Genomic DNA, 23,668 nt, shown 5'->3' with positions numbered 1-23,668 from the left:
AATAAGGCTCTTGTTTTTAACGGCCTTTTTAAAATTAGCATTTTACCCTGTTTTGAAGTTTGTACAGCCCTGTTTTTAAAAGCATACAGGATGATTTAAAATGTTGTGGCATAATTTTAATTACAAATACTCCTCTACAAATTATAATAAGTTTGATGGTTTTGTTGACCTATCTCACTTAATAGAAAAAATCTTTTTTCAGGCAGACTTTTTCGAAGAGCGTGAGATAGGTCTAGAAAAACCATCAGACTTATAAGCATTTGTAGATGGTTTTTTGAATTTTTTTTTCAATTTTAATTTGAAATAAATAATAATTGAAATAAAAGGTTAATTTTAAAAACAGGAGTAAAATATTTTAAGTGTTCTGAAGGGACCTTGTGTATACACAATTTGCATGTTCACACAAAGGCGTCAGCAGAGTAACCGATACTTGGGTATGGCGATAGAACCAACCCTGTAACTTGCTTTTTAATTTAACAGGTATCAGCCTGATTCAAGCAAAACTGAAGAAATTGCCAAAAAATATAAAGTGAGTTAGACTACGGTTGAGTGTTCCATCGTAATTTATAATTTTATGCAAACAGCTTTGACGCTTTAGAGCTGAAGTTAAATAAATTTAACTGCAGTGAGTGGATGTTAGGGGATGTTTTTATTTCAAAGTGAGTAGGGAAACAGGAACGAAGGCATGCATACATATTTCGTTCCCACTTAAATTCAATTCCCCAATCTCATCAAACATTTAACCACCTCCTTAATGCAAAGTTATTTAACGAATTGGAGATCGGATTTAGGCGATTAACTAACATCGTTTAGTTCTGACTACAATCCTGACGGAAGGTGTTTGGTTATGCGGTTCTTGACAATTTCGAACCGAAACAATTTCCATATCTCCTCGGGCGCTGCCTCCGGAAACCGTTCCGTGACATATTAGATAAACCAAAGCACTAATCGAGGTCCTTGTTAAATTTCGGTTAGCCAGCGGCTTGATGGCCCAAATATGCAAATATTGAAACACTGGATAATTCCATTCAGCCTATTTCTTCAGGTGAAATGGCGCACAATTCTTATTCTGGCACTTACTCGAAAGTTAAATTCGTTTTCGCCAACTCCTCGCTGTCTTCCATCGTCCACTTGAGCGTTAATGCCGACCCATTCAAGTGACTTTTAAAGACGTTCGGCCAACAGTTTAATTCGTCGATTGTGTTGATAAATTTTCCCTTTGGAACGCCATCAACTGTTGATTTTATCGAGAATGTTATGACAGGTCCTTCTCGGATCCTCTTCAAGTTAACTGCAACGAAAATAAAATCGATTTATAGCGCTTCAAATTAACGCTCAGGGGATCGCAGGATCGTAAATAATATATCGAGATAAAATTATTAAGTTTAAGTTTGGGAAAGTTGTTGAAACTTTATTTGAGTAATTTTTACCTAATTTAGAACGCTTTGCCTCAAAACGTAATCGTTTGTCACATTTAAAGCCAGTGAGATACTTTTTGACACCAGTTTTTTCACCGTGAAGCGGAAAAGTTTGTTGATGGGATTACGGAGCCATTTTCGAGTGAATAAGGATTTGCTTAGGAAGCCGAAAAGCCCCTACCTGTAATAAATCTCAGTTTGGAAATTTTAAAATTCTAAACTACCCAATGAAGTACTGTAATTCCCAGCAATTTTTTCCACAAATCATTTCAACTTTTCCTAAAATTAATTATGCATTAAGGACGACGGTAATGGGCGTTTCAATAATTTAATTATAATCAATATGTGTGACATGCTAAGTGGTTGTTGTTTCCGTACTTTTTTGCACCTTTGTTTTGATCGATTACAAATAATTTAATATTAAATAACTTTCTACTAACTGCAGCCCGTGATTCGAAGGTAGACAAAGTCTGTATTAATTAAGATATCACAATTATAACGAAGTTTGTTAATTCGACACGAAGCTCGAAAAGTTTGCGTGAGTTTTACTCCTAAATAGATTCAGCAGGAATATTTCTGAAACACTTCGATCAATAATATTAAATTAGTTCTACACAATAAGAGGCAATTATAAGCAGCAACATGAAAGTTTTATTTTAATTCAGTTGTGAATTATTTATAACCAAACAAGACAAGTTCCTAAAGCACCGGAAACAATTTCGGTTAATTTATGTTAATTCCTGCACGTTAATTTGAGAGATAACTGTATTTAAATCGTATGTAAAACTGTTTTGCAGATAACTAAGAACCCACGTAAACTCGAACCTGTTAAATTCATTAAACAAGCTAAAACACAAGCTCTACATCAACAACACTATCAGGGAAGCAAAGTTTAGATCAATACGTTTATTAGAGTTGCTAAATTCTAGCCAACTGGCAAATTTATCTAACTTTTTGAAATTTAGGTTGTTTGTTTCAGCTCTGAAAAAGGCATAACAGAATGAAAGTGAAAACTTTTTAAAAGGCAAAACGGTAAACACTTTTGTTTGGAAACGAAGTTAAACCACATGAAAACTGAAATTTTATATTTCCGCAACATAATTTTGCATTTTCGGGTTATGATTTATGGGAAGATTATTCCATTTAATTAAATTCGCCTGTTTTTAAGTTAATTTCAAATGCCATAAATCAAAACCTGGATTAATTTTCTTTGTTGCGAGGTTAAATTCTCTAATACTTTAAGTAATGTGAGATGTTAGAATAGATGGTGTCTGGGGTACGCCCATTAATCTCGCCTTGATCTGGAGTACCTTTACGCTAAACAATCCCTGATTAAGATTTACCGAAGTGCATTTGCAAGGAACGAGGATTCGATGAAGAATAGAAAATTGCTCTACATTTTATATCAATGTTTTTTTAGAAACGCTTCAACTTAAGTAATGTAGATGGATTTTATGCAAACAGTAATGGATCTCATTAATCAAAATTTTTTGCTGCTGTGTTTACGTTTAGCATATCTGGGTTAAACCATTCGATTCAGATGGTGCGAACCGTTCTTTACGTCTGATGTGGAAAAGTTTAATGAGTTTCCATTCAAATTTCATTTCGGGCTTGTGTAAGTAAGTACAGAACATCATGTCTGCACGCTGAAGTTGTTTTTATTGAAAACTTGAGTGCAAATATTAAGGGAAAAAATGAGATGAAGTTTAATGGTGTACACTTCTCAAAGATTTTGTCACATTTGTTGTCACTTTAGTTGAAATAATGGTGCAGACCATATATCAAACGTGAGGCTCATAAATACAAATGATGTACATTTAATCGAGATAAGTAAACATTAATTATTAATGTGGTGGAATTAATGCTAAAATTTTCAATTTATTTATTTTGGGAATACGCGTACAACGTACGTACGATGTTAATTTAATTATTAGTTTGCTGAAATAGCAAACTTTTATAAAATTAATTTAATTTTCTGCCCATCTAATTAAACTACTCAATTTATAATAAAACCACAAGTGTGTGCTACCTTGAGGTATAATATCTGTATTGATTTCCACCCTCTTGTAAGAAGCTGTTGTGGAGTATCGTAGGAGGACCTTAAATTATTAAGCCGCTCACGCATTCAGGAGATACATAGGTAATTCATTTTTTGAAATACATACAGAGTGACCCAGGGGTGCCTAATCGGTCTATAACTTGTTTGTTACTTAAAATATTGCCATGCCGTTTTCATCATCCGATAGATCGACTCAAGCTCCACAAACTAGAAATATTTTTTTATTATGCACAGGGTGTTGTATAATAATTTTTTATAATTCCGAAACGAAAAAAGATAGACCTATAATAATTTGTAGAAAGTTACATTTTTTTTTATAGGGTGTTCCTTTAAAAAATAATATAACTTTGGTTCACCACCTTGCGTACAACACCCTCTGTATAATAAAAATATTTTTAGTTTGTCGTATAATAAAAACGGCATGGCAATATTTCAAATATCAAAAAAGTTATAGACCGATTACACACCCCTGGGTCACCCTGTATGGACAAATGTATCTGCTTAGGTAATATCTACAATAGTCAAAAATGTCGAACTATTTGTTCTAAATTTTTTCAAACTTCTTCAAAAATTTTTCCCTAAATTTTAAATTTTCCCACAACAAAGCATAGAAGTTTTTTCAGGACACGACGTTGCCCCAATTGCTTCAGTATCCGGTTGCGCAATTTCCCACGCACACTTCAATGTGCTTGATGTTGCACGCTTCATCATGCACCCACTTGCATGTAACATACTGCACGAAACACCTAAACAAGACTTAAAGCCCATTTTTCACACAAATCGCCCAACTTTAAGAATTTTTTGCATAACTTTAGAATTTCCTGAAATAAATGACGCACGAATTCGGTTTTTGATAGTTTCTGAAATATCGCGTCAATTTCAACTTAGTTTATGAGCTTCCAAACTTGTGTCTACGGCGTCAACAAATCAACAAATGTGTCATATAAGCACCGTAAAAATGTTTTCGTTATTTTCGTCCTAGTTCTCGGACTGGAGAAAGGTCAACGAATTCACTCTCTGCCAATAATATTTAAATCAGACTTTTAATTTAATGACAACATTAGGGGTTTATGGCATTAAATACAAGCCTGTAAATTGGCCCATTTAAATGCGGTACTAGCTAATAATTTAATTAGAGGCCGACGTGTCGACAACAAAACCAAAATCGTTGCTACATTAGCATGCAATTGTGTTGAGAGTAAACTGGTATTGTTTGGGAAATTTGTTTTTATATCATTGTTTAAACAGGGGGAAATGAGGGCATTGTTTCAAATGGATAGAAATGACGAAACTTTATTAGTAGCTTTTCTGCACGAATAAATGTCGCTGATATTCGAAGATATACATCCTGGCTCTTAAAAGGCTTCAGAATTCAATACAAATAAAGTAAACTTGGAATCCTCTGTGGCAGGTCGCTGAACTAAGGATAAAGCACGTGACGTCATTCTTTAAATCGATTAACCGAAAATCGGAATGCAAATGGCAAAAGTGCAGCTCTCGACCTATATTTAGCCAACAGCCCGAAGGATTAAATGCGCTTCCAGAAGAATTTAATTTTTTCTCTTGACTTTATTTTTAATCTGGAACAAAGAAAACACAAATACAAAGCACAATAAGTAATTGGCTCGCAAGTGGTCGCCCGAAATGTGGAATAATTAAAAATCCAGTGTCAGAGCCAGCTCTTTGTGTGCACAGCACGCGTCCATTTTCCGATCAAAATCGCCCCAAAATGACTGGCGGTTGAAGTTAAACGACTTCATAATTCCGGCATCGATCAATAATCTTACGTAACAACATCACGGTGTTCGTTCCCAGAAAGCTTTTTCCACCAGCTAATGTTTCTGCATAGCAGATCAGGCCCAGAAAAGGTTGGGTTTGAAGCAAGAGCCATAATCCTGCGAGTAATTTATCGCTTCCGGTCGTTCGAAAATGGATTTAAAACCAGGACAATAGTGTTGACCTCAACGCTTTTTCTAACCGAATCTGATTTACACTAGTCTTTCATTTTAACGTGACGCTATATTTTACAATTACGTCACGCATGAGCACCGCAAATAATTGAGTAGATTAGTGGCCACAATAGCTGGGGCTGGTCAATAATCCTGACGTCATTCTTTCACCTGGCAAATTGGATTATTGAAAACGGAGCGCCTCGACATTTAAGAATGTGTGGCTAACTGAAAAAGTTTCACGTTTCGCTTTTTGCAAGGTTTGCGAAAGGGTAGCCCGGCGCCTCCACCAATTTTGACACGTCACTTTGTTTTGTGATATTAAGTTTTGTTTACTGTTAATAAATTATTCCCTTGTAAATACGTATCGGAGAGTAGCAAACAAGTTTGAATTTAGCCGATTTACCCAATTCCTCTGACAGTTGCGCCTGCCGGTGATAAATAACAAATTCAGGTTCAAGTTTAAATTTTAACTTGCTATTGATTTTCGTGGTCTATAAAACTACATTAATAAACATTACGTTATTAAAAAGAACAAAAACATCTTATCGCTGCAAAAAACCACCAACTTTATAAAGAAACAGGCCAGTAGGAATAAAAAGACCATTTTAGTGTAAATACCACAGAGCATTTGTACTGCATTGAGCAAATGAAGCAATAAAGAAGAAAAGGATTTGTCCAGCTCATGAAAATTTAGACACAGTCATCAAGTTTCTTATTTGTTTGTGCTGACCTTACTCAATGTATTCTGGATGCGGTTCGACCAGCTTACTAATGGTTTCGTTTAATTAGAAAAAAAAGCAACAAACATAAATTGATCTGAATCGTTGTTTGTAATTCATTAAAACTATAGCCATAGAAGAAACAATATCAAGCGTTCTTCGAAAATAAAAACAAGGTAATTATTTTATTTTTGTTATAGTAACTACGGTTTCTAAATTTCAACTTACTTTATTAATTGTGCTCAAATTTATGACATGTTTCTTTTTCGTTATAATATCTGCATTGTTGCTTGAGCTTTTTTATCACTTAATACAATGAAACGATATCTTATATTTTTATTGCACAATGCAACAGAGTAACATAAACGTCAAGTTGTTGGTACTTATCTGTCATAGTTTTTGATATATGTTTATTTAAAATATATAATATAATAAGAGTTTATTTAAAATATCATAGCCTTTAAATCCTTTGCAATAAGTGAATAGTTGAATTTCCATTTAATAACCGAAGGTTTGGAAAGCCTTCTAGAATTTTCAAAATTGTCAACTGTCAAAAGTTAAGGCTAGTATGATTTTTTCAAAATGGTTATCAAAAATCGGCTTAACTCAGTTTTTTCAAATGGATCGGCCCTATTTTCTTAACTGCAATTGAAAGAACAATAATATTTATGAAGACTTATCAATACGTTCTATATTTACCTCTTACAGTTTTTGAAAAAAATCACCAAAAACAAATTCTATTTCGTAATTTTTATACAAAAAATCATAGTAGCCTTACAATTTGACATTTGACAATCCTAAAGTTATAAGAAGACCCTTCAAGTCTTTGGTTATCAAATACAAGAAGAATTATTCACTTAATGTAAAGAGTTCAAGGGCTGTGATAGTTTAAATAAACTCCTGCAAATAAAAATTTTAACAAAAAAAATGACATACTTCAAAAGCTATGACAGATAAGTACATTTTACTCAATTCCAACAGGCTAATTCAAAAATGCAATAAAAATATTAGAAGTTAAAAATTGTTATCTTGTGTATATTTTTTGTTGTGTAAAGTGTTTTTTTTGTTCAAGAACTTTTTCTGTGAAAAATATAAGTTTTATTCCAAACTTTAGACTCGCACTGAACCTTTATGAAGTTGTCACAAAGGTAGAATTTATTGAATTCTCGGTGATTTTGTTTAAAATGACGTAAATTGGAAATTTCAGCTCAATAAGGGAATGGAAGGGAACAAGCGAATAGTCGGTAAAGTGGAAAAACGATCTGCTTTTATACACGGTGGAGTTTGGAATATAAAATGTCTTTCAAATATTAATTAATTTCGCACACTACATCGTAATTGACTCATTAATTTGTAAATGTACTAATTAAGTCTGATTTCCTTTGCGCAATAATCCAATACGTCAAGCTTATTTTAAGTCACACAAATTAATATTGAATTATTAAGCATATAGACTTGTTGCTTGATAAAATATTAGTAATTTGTGTAAGCGCGCTCTTAAAGTTGATTTGTTCGCGGTAATCAATATATTTCAAAAATTTTCTCAATTAATCCACCAAAGAATTTTTTAATAAACCCGAACCCCATAAACCTGACCTAGGTGTTTTACGGTTATGGTACCGCATCTAATAGCGGGCCGTGATGGCTTTTGGGTCGTAAATACACGGTTGTGTCATCACGGAACGAAAATGCAAAGTCAATATCGATCTAAAAGGAATGTATACGTAAATTGAAATTACCACACGCTACCCTATTTTCGTTACAAAATATGCAAATAATAGCAAATGTGACATCAATATTTAGGTGATGTTTACATTCGATGAATTCGCTTTCATTCGAAAAGGCCAAGCTAATATTTTGCACGCTAATGGATGGCTTCTATTATTAGTCAACTAACAACGCCCTGTAAATAAAATTATCAAATCGGAATTGCTTTGTTTTTATCATAACTAGCACAGCATGGAATTTATGGCTTCGGGGATTAGGCAGATTTATTGAACCGCAAAACGTCTAATTTGAATTTATGCCACAGATGTGCGTAAAACCAAATACTTGAAATTATTTGCAAACGAACTTGAATAGAGACATTCTGACCTGTGCATTAGTCAATTGAGCATTAGCTTTTGAAAATATCCCACTGGAAAGCTCACCGTAGTGAAGGTTTTGTGTGCGCTAAACAATGGCAATACGCATCAGCACAATTTTCATTAAACATGATCCTCTGAGGAATAGGCCCGTTGAACGTTGTTCACTAATTAAAATGTTCGCTCAAAATAATTTCACTAAGATTACTTTTAGTGCCAACTCAAAGAGCGAGACAGAAGTTTTAATATTCGATATGGAAAAAATCCTATTTACGTCTTAAAAGCAATACACAGCTTTGCCAAGTATTTTTTATCAGTGAAATGGTTGTTTCCAATCAATATGCTTGCTGGTCTTAAACTTTATAATACTTTCCACAATTCGGTTTATGCATAAACAAACTTTGGCATTTACAACCGCTTTTCGTTCTGATGAATAAATAGCCTTCATAAATATTTAAAGATTTGCAAATGGAACACGAAATTTCTTTATTTCCTTAAATTTTGGGCCGAGTATTAACATGAGAATAAGAACGATCCTCCGGCGTTTTCAAGTTTAATTAAAAACGTGCGACAAAATTTAAAAAAATGTTTGAATATTTATTTTGTTACTACTAGTTCTCTTTTTTAATAAAATTTAATTGTAATAATGCGAACGAATGAATGAGAATCAATAGATAACAGTCAACACAGCGCTTTTGTTCTTCATATTTTCTCTCAATTTTTTAAACAGATTGCTAATTATTTGGAAGCAAAGCAGAGCAGACAAAAGCTTTGCGTTGGTCTGGTGATTACTATCCTTTCCGAGCTGTGGATGATAACTTGAGATAAATGTTCGACAATCTTAACTGTTATGATTTTTCACAGCAGTTATTAGCAACCCAATAAAGTTAACACAATCAATTGCCCAGAAGTGTTTCTTTTTCAGCTAGAAAACCGCACAAAAACTACCAGAGCTTGTTTTTGCCAACATATAAACTCTTTGTTTTTATTCTGGACGCTCGCATACATTATTGTAATAAATTCCAAATCATAAATTTTGGTTGTGTCTCAAAGTTTTTACTGGAAGCCGACCTCTGACCCAACGCATAATTGAAAAATAATTTAATTAGCTCATGTCAGCCCGTTATTTGTGGTAGCTAATAAAATTATAATAATTTGGTGAAATCCTTTGTTTCAAATAGAGTGGTGATATTCAACATTTATGAGTTTTTAACTCGGCTGTGTAAAACAATTACAAGCCGGTAACGAGCTTTCATTGTAACATACTGTCGGCTGCAAAAACTTTTGTGCCATTTAGTGAAAAAACTGTCTGGAAAATTGGCTAAAACGGTTTTCGGATAAAATAACTCGCGTGTATCTATTTGTAGGTTTGTGATGTTTTGTATATTTCTAAACAAAGCCGATATGTGCCACTTTGCGAAGTTTCGTGGATATTTTTTCCCCAATAAAGTCCAAAGATGACGGTTTATTATTCTCGTAAAACGCATCAGTTTATTTTCAGAGCTGCAAACACGGCATGGGAAATAGCTCGGCTTTATTTTTCCACTTCACCGACATACCAGAAATTTTATTTCAATCAATGAACAACCCAAAGAAGGAAATGTCTCGTGGAGAGCCCTAAGAAACGTTAAAATTCAATATTTTGCATGCTTGAGAATTAAAGCTAGGTCAGATATAAATTTGATAAAATGACTGGTATGAAACGTGTTCATGTGGTTCGTGTTTTTTAAAACACCAACTAACTACACTTAATGAACTTTCCATCGATTGTAAGGGGCGGGAGAACAGAGAGGGATAATTGACGGGGCTAGTTAACACCGAAATAAGCTTCACGATAATGTAGGTTTAACTTTGTCGGAACAAAAGAAGCGAAAAAATTACACGAGAATCAATCACCAACACCTGTCAGCCACTTTCTGATCGACAAATTAGCCTCCTCTTGTGACCAGCAGCTGTGTTATTAAGCCATACATTAAAGTGAAACAGGGTCCCCTTTCTGATTGCTCAGATGTAATTTGAGAAATGCTCTGTTAACTAATTCATTCAGTTTTTACCTCATCTCTTTGCATACAACACAATCAGATTATGAGAACAGACGCTATGTTTTGTTAGGCATTTGGTGAATTTAGATTAGGGTTTAAAATTCAGGACGTGATATTACATATTTTGAGTTTCTGTTTCTCAAGTTAATTGCGTGCAAGTGTCTTCCAGTCGGGACGCTGATTTCGTAACATGAATAATTGCTTTAATAAAAAGTGAAATATTATGGCTTCAGCATTGAAACAGCACTACTTTCAAAGGAGACTCACAAAGCCAAGGCGACTGGGGAGGGAGCTTGATGTCGCTTGAGTGTTAATTTGAATGTCTAATGTTTTACATTATGTCATGCGCTAAGCTTTAACGTCGTTAAGAGTAAGAAAGTGAACTTTATATTAAATAAAATTTTTACGTTGTCTAATGGTTTGGTCTGTCGACACAAAAATAAGAATACGCGTAGAAATTGCACTGTAACAGGTGCTAACGTTTGAGTGGTGAATTGAATATATTAATAAAACTTTATTATAATATCCAAGATTTGGGAAGACTGAAATGCACTCCTTTTCCGTCTAATAAACCGCTCTCGTTCCCAACTAATTAATACTACCGAAGTTTCATCTCAAAGCTCACTCCAGCAAAAGATTCAATTAGTTATATCGAATGACTAAAAAATCGTGGAGAATACGGTGAAGCACCTTTTTCGTTTAAAGAGTTTTTGATAGTTTACTTTTTGTTCTTTAGGAGCCTCTGTTATTTAATAAAGTTCTAATTTCAAGCGAAAATCAAAACACCTTGACATTTTTAACTAGTACGTTCTTCAGGCCTTTGTTACAAGGAAACTAAATCTGTCATCGTATTTTTCAAAGCGTTCTTGATGTCTGAATTACAACACTCAACTTAGGTTTTTTTCTATGAAAACCGTGTTCGCTTTCTGTATTTTTGAAAAGTATTTTTTCTCCTAATTACAACGTTGCATCACATGATGTGATCGAATTTTACATGCTCATCAAAACGGAGAAAAAAGCATTTTTTCGAAGAGTGCTTTGGAAAAAACGCCAAAAATTTTGTTTTCAGCAAACTAGATTTTAGAGGTTCTTTGTTAAAGAACATGTTTGACGTTTTTTCAAAGCATTCTTTGCAAAAACGTTTTTTTCCTAATTTTAATCAACATGTAAGATTCGATCATATCATTGTAATCAGGAACAAAAAGACTTTTCAAAAATACAAATATGACGTCCATAAGAAAAACTAAAGTTGAGTGTTATAACTCCGACATGCAGAACGCCTTGGAAAACGTAATGACAAATTTAGATTTCTTGTAAAAATGTCCTTCATAAAAAAAATGTCTAGTTCTATTGGTTTTCGTTTAAAGAAATAAAAACGAAAATTACGAAATTTTTATTTTTCTCAATAATTCAAAAACTAAAAAAAATCTGCATAAAAATAACTGAGATTCCCATGATGGAGTTCAAAAACCGGACACTCTGTATTGTTTTAATTTGAACCGCGAGCTGCTCTTTTATTATAATCCACTTATTAGTTCGAAGTGGTTCCCAGGAGTTTTGGGCCGTATCTTATTCAATTTGCCAAATGCACTTTCAATTAGGAGTTCAAGTATAGCGTAAATTAATCAGACGTATAAATGATAAATTATAGTGGGGGTCCTGCATGGAAAACTAATTCGAAGTTTTCCCAATACTGCTGTTAATCTGGATATCCCTTTCCAAATCAAACGAATTTCCTGTTAAACTGGGACACCCGAACCCGAAACTTGCCAACTTTCTTCAAACAAAATAAACCAAAAATTCTTTAAGACCCCAATTCAAGGTTATAGAAATTTAAATGAATGCAAATGTGGCCACCCGATAATCCTGACATTGAGAAAAGTTTAACACCGTGTCAAGTGTGACAAACACGCATGCCAGCAATGACGTCGCACATTCCAAAGCCTGCAGTGTCCGTCGTTTTAATCAAGGTAGGTTCGGGTTCGACTTCATCGATGAAAGTTTAAACGAATTTCCGAATAAATGAATTTTTCAAACGAGAAACGCAAACAGATTTTAATTAGACCTCAACTCATGTAAAATACAATTAATAAGCGTAAAAAATCGTGTCTGAAAGCATCGTCTTCAATGCTAAGCTCCTACTCGTATAAAAAAGAACGAAATCCGTTCGGATGGAGATGAAGCGCTTTTGCTTTCTTTGTAGAATGAAGTGAAGGGCGGCTAATACCAATAACTGAAGAAAAACATGTCACCATTATCTCTTTCTCTTGCGCTACTGTCTTTATGGAAATTTAATTCGCAGATCGAAAACTGAAACAAGCTGGAAAAAGATAATTTTAGTTAAAGCTGCTTTCTTCTGTCGCAGGAAATTCATCTGAATATTGTTGGGAGAAATGTTTGAGTTTTTAACAAACATGTTTTTACGATGGACTCTCCACTACTTCTTTAATGTTTTATTCAACAAATATCATTTTATGCTGCTTCTCTACCTAGCTCGGAAGACCTCGTTAACATCTGCTAGAATTTTAGCATTTATTTTCGCACAGAAGAGTCAACTGCACGCTTTTTCGTTTTATTAAAATGAGTCGCGATATTAAATTAAAATGGGAAAAAATCAGCACCAGTTATTAGGTTAACCGTATTGTTTTAAACCCAGAAAATAAAACCGCAAAATGATAAATGTAATAATAGCAACGTTTCACTCATAACGGAAGTAATTGTTTTTAGCTAAACGCTAGATTTTGGTTTTATTTGTGCCATTTTACCAAAACTTATTTCTACAAATATGCACACTTTATGTTGAATCAACTTGTGCTACTGTTGTCTGTTAGATTAATTTAGCAAAAGGATCGACAAATATTTGCTAATCAACACAAATATTTGTGAATTTAATAAGGAATGTAAAACAAAATAACAAATAAACGAACTAGTTGAGCTAATAAAGAGTTTTTATACAATTTTTAAAATTTGAAGCTTTACAAATTTCTATTAAAATTCCTGCTCAATAAATTATCTCGATGTTTGAATACAATTAATAGCGGTTTAATCAATTTTTACGTATTTGAGTTTAATTGAAGTAGAACAAAAGCTACCAGGGAGTGAATAATTTTTACCCGGATGTCACCGGATGGACCTGCACACTCTTTGTTTGTCTTGTTTACCTAATTAACTCATAATTTGTTGAACACATTTTTTGTCTGGTCGGAAATGTAGGAACAACGCATATTGTTTCTTTAAATGTTTTGGAATTATTTAACAAATGTAATAAAAAAATTTAACGTTATCTTATTTTGGTATGTAATTGGAAAAAACGAGGCACAACTTATACGTTGACACTACCTGGTATATTGATTTGTTGCCTGGTCATTTGTAAAATAAACTAGAATGTTGTTTTTTCGTATTTGTAACAATGTAGATAACGAAAACTCTTGAAATGTTAATGCTAGAGATTTTAAAAATATGGTGGATGCGCCGGGTTATTTTATTTCGTTTCATTTCCAACGCAACTGTCACAAGTATTTTTAAAAACAAATTGTATTTGAGTAATGATTTTGCATTGCGCTAGCTATAGTTTGCAAATTAGACTAATTTTGAGTATCGAAAGTGGGTGTCTGGTGCAGAGCTAGACTCTCTAGAGGACGCAAACAAAATCATAAATATAAAAAAGTCTACGTTTGGCTCCGGAGTTGATCCATATATTGCACGCTTTCGCCCTTTATTCATTGGGTCTCTTCTGTCATGTCGTATTTGACACTAAGCCATTCCCTTTATCTTGTCTTTTTAGCAACAAATGGACGCAACCTCAAGATTTTCAAAGTCGTTACTTTGTAATTTTACGAGCTTTGTTACCGCTTTTGCATCATAAACTAGACGTGTGTCGCATGTAAATAAATTAAGTAAATTTTTGTTTTACCTTTTCGAGAGAAGAGGATTTTAGTATAAGGCACAAGTTATGTCAGAAATGCTAAACGAAGAAGTATTTCCCCAAGTAGTCTGAATTTGTAAGCATTTGAGACAGTCCCAACTTTATGAATAATAAAATATATGAGAGCCGGTATGTGGAATTTGTTCCCATACCTTGGTACTCCATTCCTGCGACTAAGTGGTCCGTAATAAAAAGTCTGTGCCCCAGCGTAAGATTGATAAAATTTTCCGTTGCAAGTTGAACGTTTCCTTCAAGTCCGCACTCGTCCGCTTCTTGGGGCAGAAGCAGCGTGGTGAGCTCGATTTCCGGGGGTCCCGGCGAGCGCCCCGGAGCGGGATCGCCGCTGGTGAGGCCGCCGGAACTCCCCGGATTAATCACAAGACAAGTACAGAACCAGCACTTTTCTAGGAAAAAAAGTGCCGTAAACAGCAACATGGTCACTCTCACCATTCCGCACTCATGAGCGAAAAATAGCGGGCAACAACAAAAGGCTCGTAACATCTAAACTTGGAAATAATATTACAAGAAGCGATTAACATCCGCGTAAAAACCGTTCGGACGCATTCCGCAGAACAGTGGTGTACACAGAGGGTGCAAAGCGAGTTTCTGGGAAGCCGGACGCACACAAACTGAGTCGGTCTACAACCACCGACGAGTACAACCCCGTGCGCTTTGTCCGATCGATTTAATACTCAGACATAAAATTGCTGAACCACCTGAACCGTACACATACCTAGACGCTTATTGCTAGCTCAGCCGAGCCGGCTATGAGCCACATTTCCACAGTTCTTTCTGCAAATCCTGCGGTTTGCTGCCATTTCCTAGCCATAACAAACAAATTACTCTCATTCACTCAAACTCTCTTATTTTGCCACAATTAACGCACATCGCTACTACATTTTAATGATGCAAAAATATCACTGCATTTTTTGCTTTTTCTTTCTCTTGCAGGATTGTTAAGTCGATCGGCAAACAAAACATAGGCAGGCTAAAATAAACACATCCCTTGGGTACAATAGGTACCATCCGCAAACATGATAAAACATTGATGACTAAGGTTTGGCAGATTTTAACTGAAAATCATACTACATAGACAAATTTACATCTTTTTACGTCATTTAATTATTATTACAGTATAAAATTATCTACTAGACCAGAGTTTCGCGAAGTGTTTAAAGAGGGTTCAGCAAAAAAAGTATAGTAATGAAACTGCCAATGAAATTACAAAATAATAAATTTATATAAACATAAAAGACAAAATTGGCAGCAGTTCATCGTCTCCGTAGCCACAAATTATGTATGTTTACTATTTTTCTCCCTAAAAATTTCTGCAAAAAATTAGTTATGTTTTCACATTGAAAATTTATCACAATTTACACTTTTATGGATTCTAGATAGACTTCTGTTTGTTTAATAGTAATAATAATAATAATAATAATAATAATAATAATAAGAATGATAGTAATAATAATAATAATAATAATAATAATAATAATAATAATAATAATAATAATAATAATAATAATAATAATAATAATAATAATAATAATAATAATAGTAATAAAAAAAATTCGTACAAATGAATTCGCTATGGTGTCAACTTTAAAACTATTTACATGTTTGTTTTATAAAATATTCCTCTCATATAATATTTACTTACTGTACTCTGATATTAATTTTAAATAAAAAAATAAAAAATAGTAAATTATTAGTTTTTTTAAATTCGTATTCATTAACATTTATTTGGTTCAAAATGTGTAACTAAGAAAATAAATGTCTTACCAAGTTTTCCAAATTTTTAGAGATTATTATTAAACAATAATAATTGAACATTACAGAGTGAAATGTTTAAATAAAATAAAAATTTTAATTTTTGCATCAAGGCGTTTTTTGTCTGTTTGATTCAACTGATTTTTGCTTTATTCCTGCCTGTTTTTTTTCAAACTCGTGTTAAATCAACTTATCATTATTGACAAATTAGTAGTACTTATCGGCCTAGGACTTTAAATATTTTCGTCTGTTTCATTTTTATGACAAACCGTTCCGATTTTTCTGGCTGAATTGACGATATGTGTTGTCTTCTCAATTTCTAGCGAAGTCTCAGACTCATCCAGTCATCCGATCCTATTTTCCTTCAACAATTTAATCTCCACTTAAAAAAATAGAAATTCTATTAAAATTTGTGTTGTATTATACATTGGTTGCGCAATTAAATTTTTAATATAAATGTTTGAGTGAAACTCGGAGTTTACTGGACATTTCATTACTCCATACACAAGCACATACTCAAAAAATTATAAAAGCATTGTTTCTAAAACTAATAAACAGTTTTACCTTTACATGTGACAAGCTAGTTAAAGTTGTTAAATTAGTTCGAAAGTTATTTCAATAGGGGAGAGCGGGGTTATTGTGCATAATGGGTAATTGTGCGCACTTTTCTGTAGCTTATGCTTAATTTTTTTAAATAAAATCATTTATTATACTATCAATCATGTCAAAATGAAATCTTAGGAACAAGGAAAGTGCTTGGAAATAAACGTCAAGTTTCAGAATAATGGAAAAACAGTATTATATAAACAAATAATAATAAACGACTAAAAAAATTGTATTGCCACACAAAAATGTTGTTGTAGTTACGTTTTTTAATTGAAGAAAACAAAATTTTGTTTTTTTAATTTCTGAAATCGTCCAACACCAGACTTTATTTTTGATCATAACATATGAGCAAGAAGTTTGAGCGAATCAGTCTATTTTGCCTTGAAAAATGCTTAAACATTCGACACAGCATTTCGTCTATTGAAAAAATATTATGAAAAATGAAAGCGATTAAATCGAGCTTCCCCACCGAAATCAATTCTTTGCGCTTGTCGATTCGGGCAAACGTATTCTGAAAATAATAAGTCACCGCTAAGGGAACGCTTTCATCGTCTTATTGTCGTTTGGATTTCATTGCATGACTGCATTAATTTGTAGTGATCTAATTTAGTCCAGGCAACCCGTAAATGTGCACTTTTTGATCCAAAATAACAGCTTCTTGTTTGCTGGGGACAGCTCAAAGTAATGACATGTAGCTTGATCATAAATCAATTTTATCATTATTCCACTTTGAAAGAGTGACAGTGAATGTCCTAGCAAGGATATCGATCGGGTTCAGACTTTATGAAAATGTAACTGTTGGCAATATCGTTCATTTTCGTTCGAGAGATTAAATTAAATTTTGTTTTCATTTGCCTCCGTGGGCAGCTCTCATAATCCAATTGTTGATTAAAAAATTATTTGTTATGTAAATTTTAATGAACGCCACATACATAATCTGCGACTGATGCAAATGTGCTTCACTGAAATTTTCTAAAGTTAATGACAGCAGCACAAGTCACAATTTAGCTCTTTTCAGGAGCCCATGTTGCTATCAATAGAACTCGTTATTTCTTAGTTACTTGTATTGAAGTAGCGAAGTTGTCGACAGTCATCATTCCAACTGGGACGACCTAAATTATTTACAACTTTAGAAAATGTGTTTTATGGACGACAGAAACACACCGATTGATTAATTAACGTTTTCGACGATTTTAGAATAAGACCTCTTTACACCCTCATTAACCAGAAGCTTATTAATTGGAGTCAATTAAGTTTAGTTTAGTGCCTCTTAATGATTACAATAATGTGTGTTTCGTTTAGGAAATTCCGAATAAATTTCCACGCAAAAAAAAGTTGCCGAACGTCCATTTCGTCCAAAATAATCGTTTTCCATTCATTGAAATGTTTCGAATTTACTAAGACATTGGCACAATGAGAATTTCCTCATTGTTATGTTGTTCCAGTGGTGACATTTATTCTTGCGTGGGAAGCATAAGCAGGCACCGGTTAGCACGCAACAACTCACTCAATCATTACTTTGTACAAAAAATTCACAGCGACAATCATAATAATTTGGCTTCAAGTTTTCAAAATTAACAAAACTTTGTTTACTTATTGCTTTCCAAATGCTTGTTTCTAGTTCTAGTGTAAATAATTAATTTAATCTCATACTATTTACTAAAACGCATTTGTTCAGCTAATGCTTAGCGTTGTTTCTTCAGCCCCTGAACCAGGCAAGACAAACACAACAATTAATTAATGAACAACGCAGTTACGGAGGCAAAATTATCAGCTACTGGACCGCATTGCGGGCGATTCTTACCAAAATGTTTACATTTACTAACTCGAATATGGCTGTAATTTATTGCAATTGCTCTTTGCATATTTGAATAATTTTTAGAAATTTGACTGCAGGACTGAATATTAAACTATTTGCGTTTGGTTTTTCGTGTTAAATTTTATTTACATCTCTTTGGGCTTTTAATCCATACATAAATCGGACTTCAAACGAAATTACACAATACTTTGTGTAGAGCTGGATAAATTCGATGCTGGGGCACATGTTTACGTATTATACTAAATGTAGAAATGTAGAAACTAATTTTTTTAAAACCCGTTCTATCATAGTTTTTTGGACTTATATATGCCTTTACAACCCTCTAGAGTTGGTAAAAGTCCACAAAAAGTCCAATTTTTCACGGTATTTAAAATTTTGATTTTTTTTTGCTAAAATTTCCTGAGTAATACACTTACCTTTAAGAAAGTGAAAAAATAAAAATTTTTTAAAACTTTTTCTATTATAGTTTTTTGGACTTATATATGCCTTAACAATCCCCTAGAGTTGTTAAATGTAGAAAAAAAATTAATTGCTTCGATTTTTACAGTTTTGATTTTTCCAATGTTTGTCGCAATTTTGGTCGATTCCGGGTATCGAAACATTTATTGAGGAATAACTCCGGAACTATTAGAGATAACCCCATGAAGTGTATTATCGTTGAAAAGCTCTTTTAACAATCTATCTTTTTCAAAAAAAAACCTTTGTTCTCCGACAAATAGTTTTCAAGAAAATTGCAAATAAAAGCAAAAATAGGTGACATATAAAAAAAATCATAACTCAAAATCTAAAAGTCGTAGAGCAATGCGGTTTGTTCCATTGAATTCAGCGGCTCATTTTCTGTATTATACCAATTTTTCACGGTATTTAAAATTTTGATTTTTTCTTGCTAAAATTTCCTGAGTAATAAATACACTTACCTTTAAGAAAGTGAAAAAATAAAAATTTTTTAAAACTTTTTCTATTATAGTTTTTTGGACTTATATATGCCTTAACAATCCCCTAGAGTTGTTAAATGTAGAAAAAAAATTAATTGCTTCGATTTTTAGAGTTTTGATTTTTGCAATTTTTGTCGCAGTTTTGGTCGATTCCGGGTACCCGGCACATTTCTCGAGCAATAGCTCCGGAACTATTAGAGATAACCCCATAAAGTGTGTTATCGTTGGAAAGCTCTTTAAATAATCTATTTTTTTCAAAAAAGATTATTGTTCTCCGACTAATAGTTTTCGAGCAAATTGCAGATAAAAGCAAAAATAGGTAAAATTTTAAAAAATTCATAACTAAAAAACTATTGGGAATTTGGTAATTTTCTCGATGCCAATCGATTCCCCGGATCATTTTGCATAGGTGAGGATCAAAACAGTACTACTTTTTGGAATAGTTTAGCCGTAAATGAGAAAATAAAAAAAGTTGAAAAAAATTTAACACCCCCCCCTTAAAATCGGCAAATTTTTAAAGTGTCTTAAAATCGAATAAAACCGATCCTATCTTATAGATTTTGATGTGCTCTTTACGATGGAAAAAACCGTTTTCTCCTAGCTCTTTTAGTTTGGCCGTAATCGGCGATTGAAAATTGAAATTTTTTTTGCGAGATATCGCCTTGAGTCCTATGCCATTTTGTAGAGTTTTTTATTCCGGTTGTCCTCGATTTATCCGTTTCTCGATAACTCTAATAGTTTCGCCGTAATTGGCGGTTAAAAATTGAAAAAAAGTGAAAATGACAACCTTTTTTTGCGTTTTTCTCGGAAACTGTAAGACTTAGAGCAACAAACAAAAAACCATCTGATAGCGCTTAATTTTCTCTATTTTTTCGATTAAACCCGGAGCCGCTCCGGGCAACGGTTCCGGGTACAGAGGCGATCAAAGTTTTTCACTAAAAAAATTCATAAAAAAAAAACTAAAAGTCGTAGAGCATTGCGGTTTGTTCGATTGAATTCTACGGCTCATTTTACATAACATATCGATTTTTCACAAGAATTAAAAATTTAAATTTTTTTGCTTAAATTTAGGGTAGCCATTTGTCATAGTGGAAAATTTTATTCAATAAAAAAATTCATAACTCAAAATCTAAAAGTCGTAGAGCAATGCGGTTTGTTCCATTGAATTCAGCGGCTCATTTTCTGTATTATACTAATTTTTCACGGTATTTAAAATTTTGATTTTTTTTGCTAAAATTTCCTGAGTAAAAACACTTACCTTTAAGAAAGAGAAAAAATAAAAAAATTTTAAAACTTTTTCTATTATAGTTTTTTGGACTTATATATGCCTTAACAATCCCCTAGAGTTGTTAAATGTAGAAAAAAAATTAATTGCTTCGATTTTTAGAGTTTTGATTTTTGCAATTTTTGTCGCAGTTTTGGTCGATTCCGGGTACCCGGCACATTTGTCGAGCAATAGCTCCGGAACTATTAGAGATAACCCCATAAAGTGTATTATCGTTGGAAAGCTCTTTAAATAATCTATTTTTTTCAAAAAAGATTATTGTTCTCCGACTAATAGTTTTCGAGCAAATTGCAGATAAAAGCAAAAATAGGTAAAATTTTAAAAAATTCATAACTAAAAAACTATTGGGAATTTGGTAATTTTCTCGATGCCAATCGATTCCCCGGATCATTTTGCATAGGTAAGGATCAAAACAGTACTACTTTTTGGAATAGTTTAGCCGTAAATGAGAAAATAAAAAAAGTTGAAAAAAATTTAACACCCCCCCCTTAAAATCGGCCAATTTTTAAAGTGTCTTAAAATCGAATAAAACCAATCCTATCTTATAGATTTTGATGTGCTCTTTACGATGGAAAAAACCGTTTTCTCCTAGCTCTTTTAGTTTGGCCGTAATCGGCGATTGAAAATTGAAATTTTTTTTGCGAGATATCGCCTTGAGTTTTATGCCATTTTGTAGAGTTTTTTATTTCGGTTGTCCTCGATTTATCCGTTTCTCGATAACTCTAATAGTTTCGCCGTAATTGGCGGTTAAAAATTGAAAAAAAGTGAAAATGACAACCTTTTTTTGCGTTTTTCTCAGAAACTGTAAGACTTAGAGCAACAAACAAAAAACCATCTGATAGCGCTTAATTTTCTCTATTTTTTCGATTAAACCCGGAGCCGCTCCGGGCAACGGTTCCGGGTACAGAGGCGATCAAAGTTTTTCACTAAAAAAATTCATAAAAAAAAACTAAAAGTCGTAGAGCATTGCGGTTTGTTCCATTGAATTCTACGGCTCATTTTACATATTATATCAATTTTTCACAAAGATTAAAAATTTAAATTTTTTTGCTTAAATTTAGGGTAGCCATTTGTCATAGTGGAAAATTTTATTCAATAAAAAAATTCATAACTCAAAATCTAAAAGTCGTAGAGCAATGCGGTTTGTTCCATTGAATTCAGCGGCTCATTTTCTGTATTATACCAATTTTTCACGGTATTTAAAATTTTGATTTTTTTTGCTAAAATTTCCTGAGTAATAACACTTACCTTTAAGAAAGTGAAAAAATAAAAAAATTTTAAAACTTTTTCTATTATAGTTTTTTGGACTTATATATGCCTTAACAATCCCCTAGAGTTGTTAAATGTAGAAAAAAAATTAATTGCTTCGATTTTTAGAGTTTTGATTTTTGCAATTTTTGTCGCAGTTTTGGTCGATTCCGGGTACCCGGCACATTTGTCGAGCAATAGCTCCGGAACTATTAGAGATAACCCCATAAAGTGTATTATCGTTGGAAAGCTCTTTAAATAATCTATTTTTTTCAAAAAAGATTATTGTTCTCCGACTAATAGTTTTCGAGCAAATTGCAGATAAAAGCAAAAATAGGTAAAATTTTAAAAAATTCATAACTAAAAAACTATTGGGAATTTGGTAATTTTCTCGATGCCAATCGATTCCCCGGATCATTTTGCATAGGTAAGGATCAAAACAGTACTACTTTTTGGAATAGTTTAGCCGTAAATGAGAAAATAAAAAAAGTTGAAAAAAATTTAACACCCCCCCCTTAAAATCGGCCAATTTTTAAAGTGTCTTAAAATCGAATAAAACCAATCCTATCTTATAGATTTTGATGTGCTCTTTACGATGGAAAAAACCGTTTTCTCCTAGCTCTTTTAGTTTGGCCGTAATCGGCGATTGAAAATTGAAATTTTTTTTGCGAGATATCGCCTTGAGTCCTATGCCATTTTGTAGAGTTTTTTATTCCGGTTGTCCTCGATTTATCCGTTTCTCGATAACTCTAATAGTTTCGCCGTAATTGGCGGTTAAAAATTGAAAAAAAGTGAAAATGACAACCTTTTTTTGCGTTTTTCTCAGAAACTGTAAGACTTAGAGCAACAAACAAAAAACCATCTGATAGCGCTTAATTTTCTCTATTTTTTCGATTAAACCCGGAGCCGCTCCGGGCAACGGTTCCGGGTACAGAGGCGATCAAAGTTTTTCACTAAAAAAATTCATAAAAAAAAAACTAAAAGTCGTAGAGCATTGCGGTTTGTTCCATTGAATTCTACGGCTCATTTTACATATTATATCAATTTTTCACAAAGATTAAAAATTTAAATTTTTTTGCTTAAATTTAGGGTAGCCATTTGTCATAGTGGAAAATTTTATTCAATAAAAAAATTCATAACTCAAAATCTAAAAGTCGTAGAGCAATGCGGTTTGTTCCATTGAATTCAGCGGCTCATTTTCTGTATTATACCAATTTTTCACGGTATTTAAAATTTTGATTTTTTTTGCTAAAATTTCCTGACTAATTACCTTTAAGAAAGTGAAAAAATATAAAATTTTTAAAACTTTTTCTATTATAGTTTTTTGGACTTATATATGCCTTAACAATCCCCTAGAGTTGTTAAATGTAGAAAAAAAATTAATTGCTTCGATTTTTAGAGTTTTGATTTTTGCAATTTTTGTCGCAGTTTTAGTCGATTCCGGGTACCCGGCACATTTGTCGAGCAATAGCTCCGGAACTATTAGAGATAACCCCATAAAGTGTATTATCGTTGGAAAGCTCTTTAAATAATCTATTTTTTTCAAAAAAGATTATTGTTCTCCGACTAATAGTTTTCGAGCAAATTGCAGATAAAAGCAAAAATAGGTAAAATTTTAAAAAATTCATAACTAAAAAACTATTGGAAATTTGGTAATTTTCTCGATGCCAATCGATTCCCCGGATCATTTTGCATAGGTAAGGATCAAAACAGTACTACTTTTTGGAATAGTTTAGCCGTAAATGAGAAAATAAAAAAAGTTGAAAAAAATTTAACACCCCCCCCTTAAAATCGGCCAATTTTTAA

The 23,668-nt window shown here is 32.9% G+C and overlaps 1 protein-coding gene across 5 annotated transcripts in view; it reads right to left on the bottom strand.

The window, feature by feature from the left end:
- LOC103312261 (uncharacterized) overlaps positions 1–14,845 on the bottom strand; it is a 40,503-nt gene extending 25,658 nt beyond the window's left edge. For 3 of the 5 annotated variants that reach the window (XM_015977637.2, XM_064359844.1, XM_015977638.2), the window contains exons 1-2: positions 14,352–14,845; positions 1,081–1,291 (exon numbers count right to left, since the gene is read on the bottom strand). In XM_015977637.2, the coding sequence (XP_015833123.1) occupies positions 1,081–1,291; positions 14,352–14,700 (560 nt within the window). In that variant the 5' untranslated portion in view covers positions 14,701–14,845. The remainder of the gene's footprint in view (positions 1–1,080; positions 1,292–14,351) is intronic. The other 2 variants (XM_015977639.2, XM_015977640.2) reach the window with 1 other exon arrangement.
- Between the last annotated feature and the right edge of the window lie 8,823 nt (positions 14,846–23,668).

The sequence above is a fragment of the Tribolium castaneum genome, chromosome 1 (assembly GCF_031307605.1).
Source record: "Tribolium castaneum strain GA2 chromosome 1, icTriCast1.1, whole genome shotgun sequence".
Lineage (NCBI taxonomy): Eukaryota > Metazoa > Arthropoda > Insecta > Coleoptera > Tenebrionidae > Tribolium > Tribolium castaneum.
The sequence above is the reverse complement of the archived record's forward strand: the minus strand, read 5'-3'. Positions and strand labels throughout refer to the sequence as shown.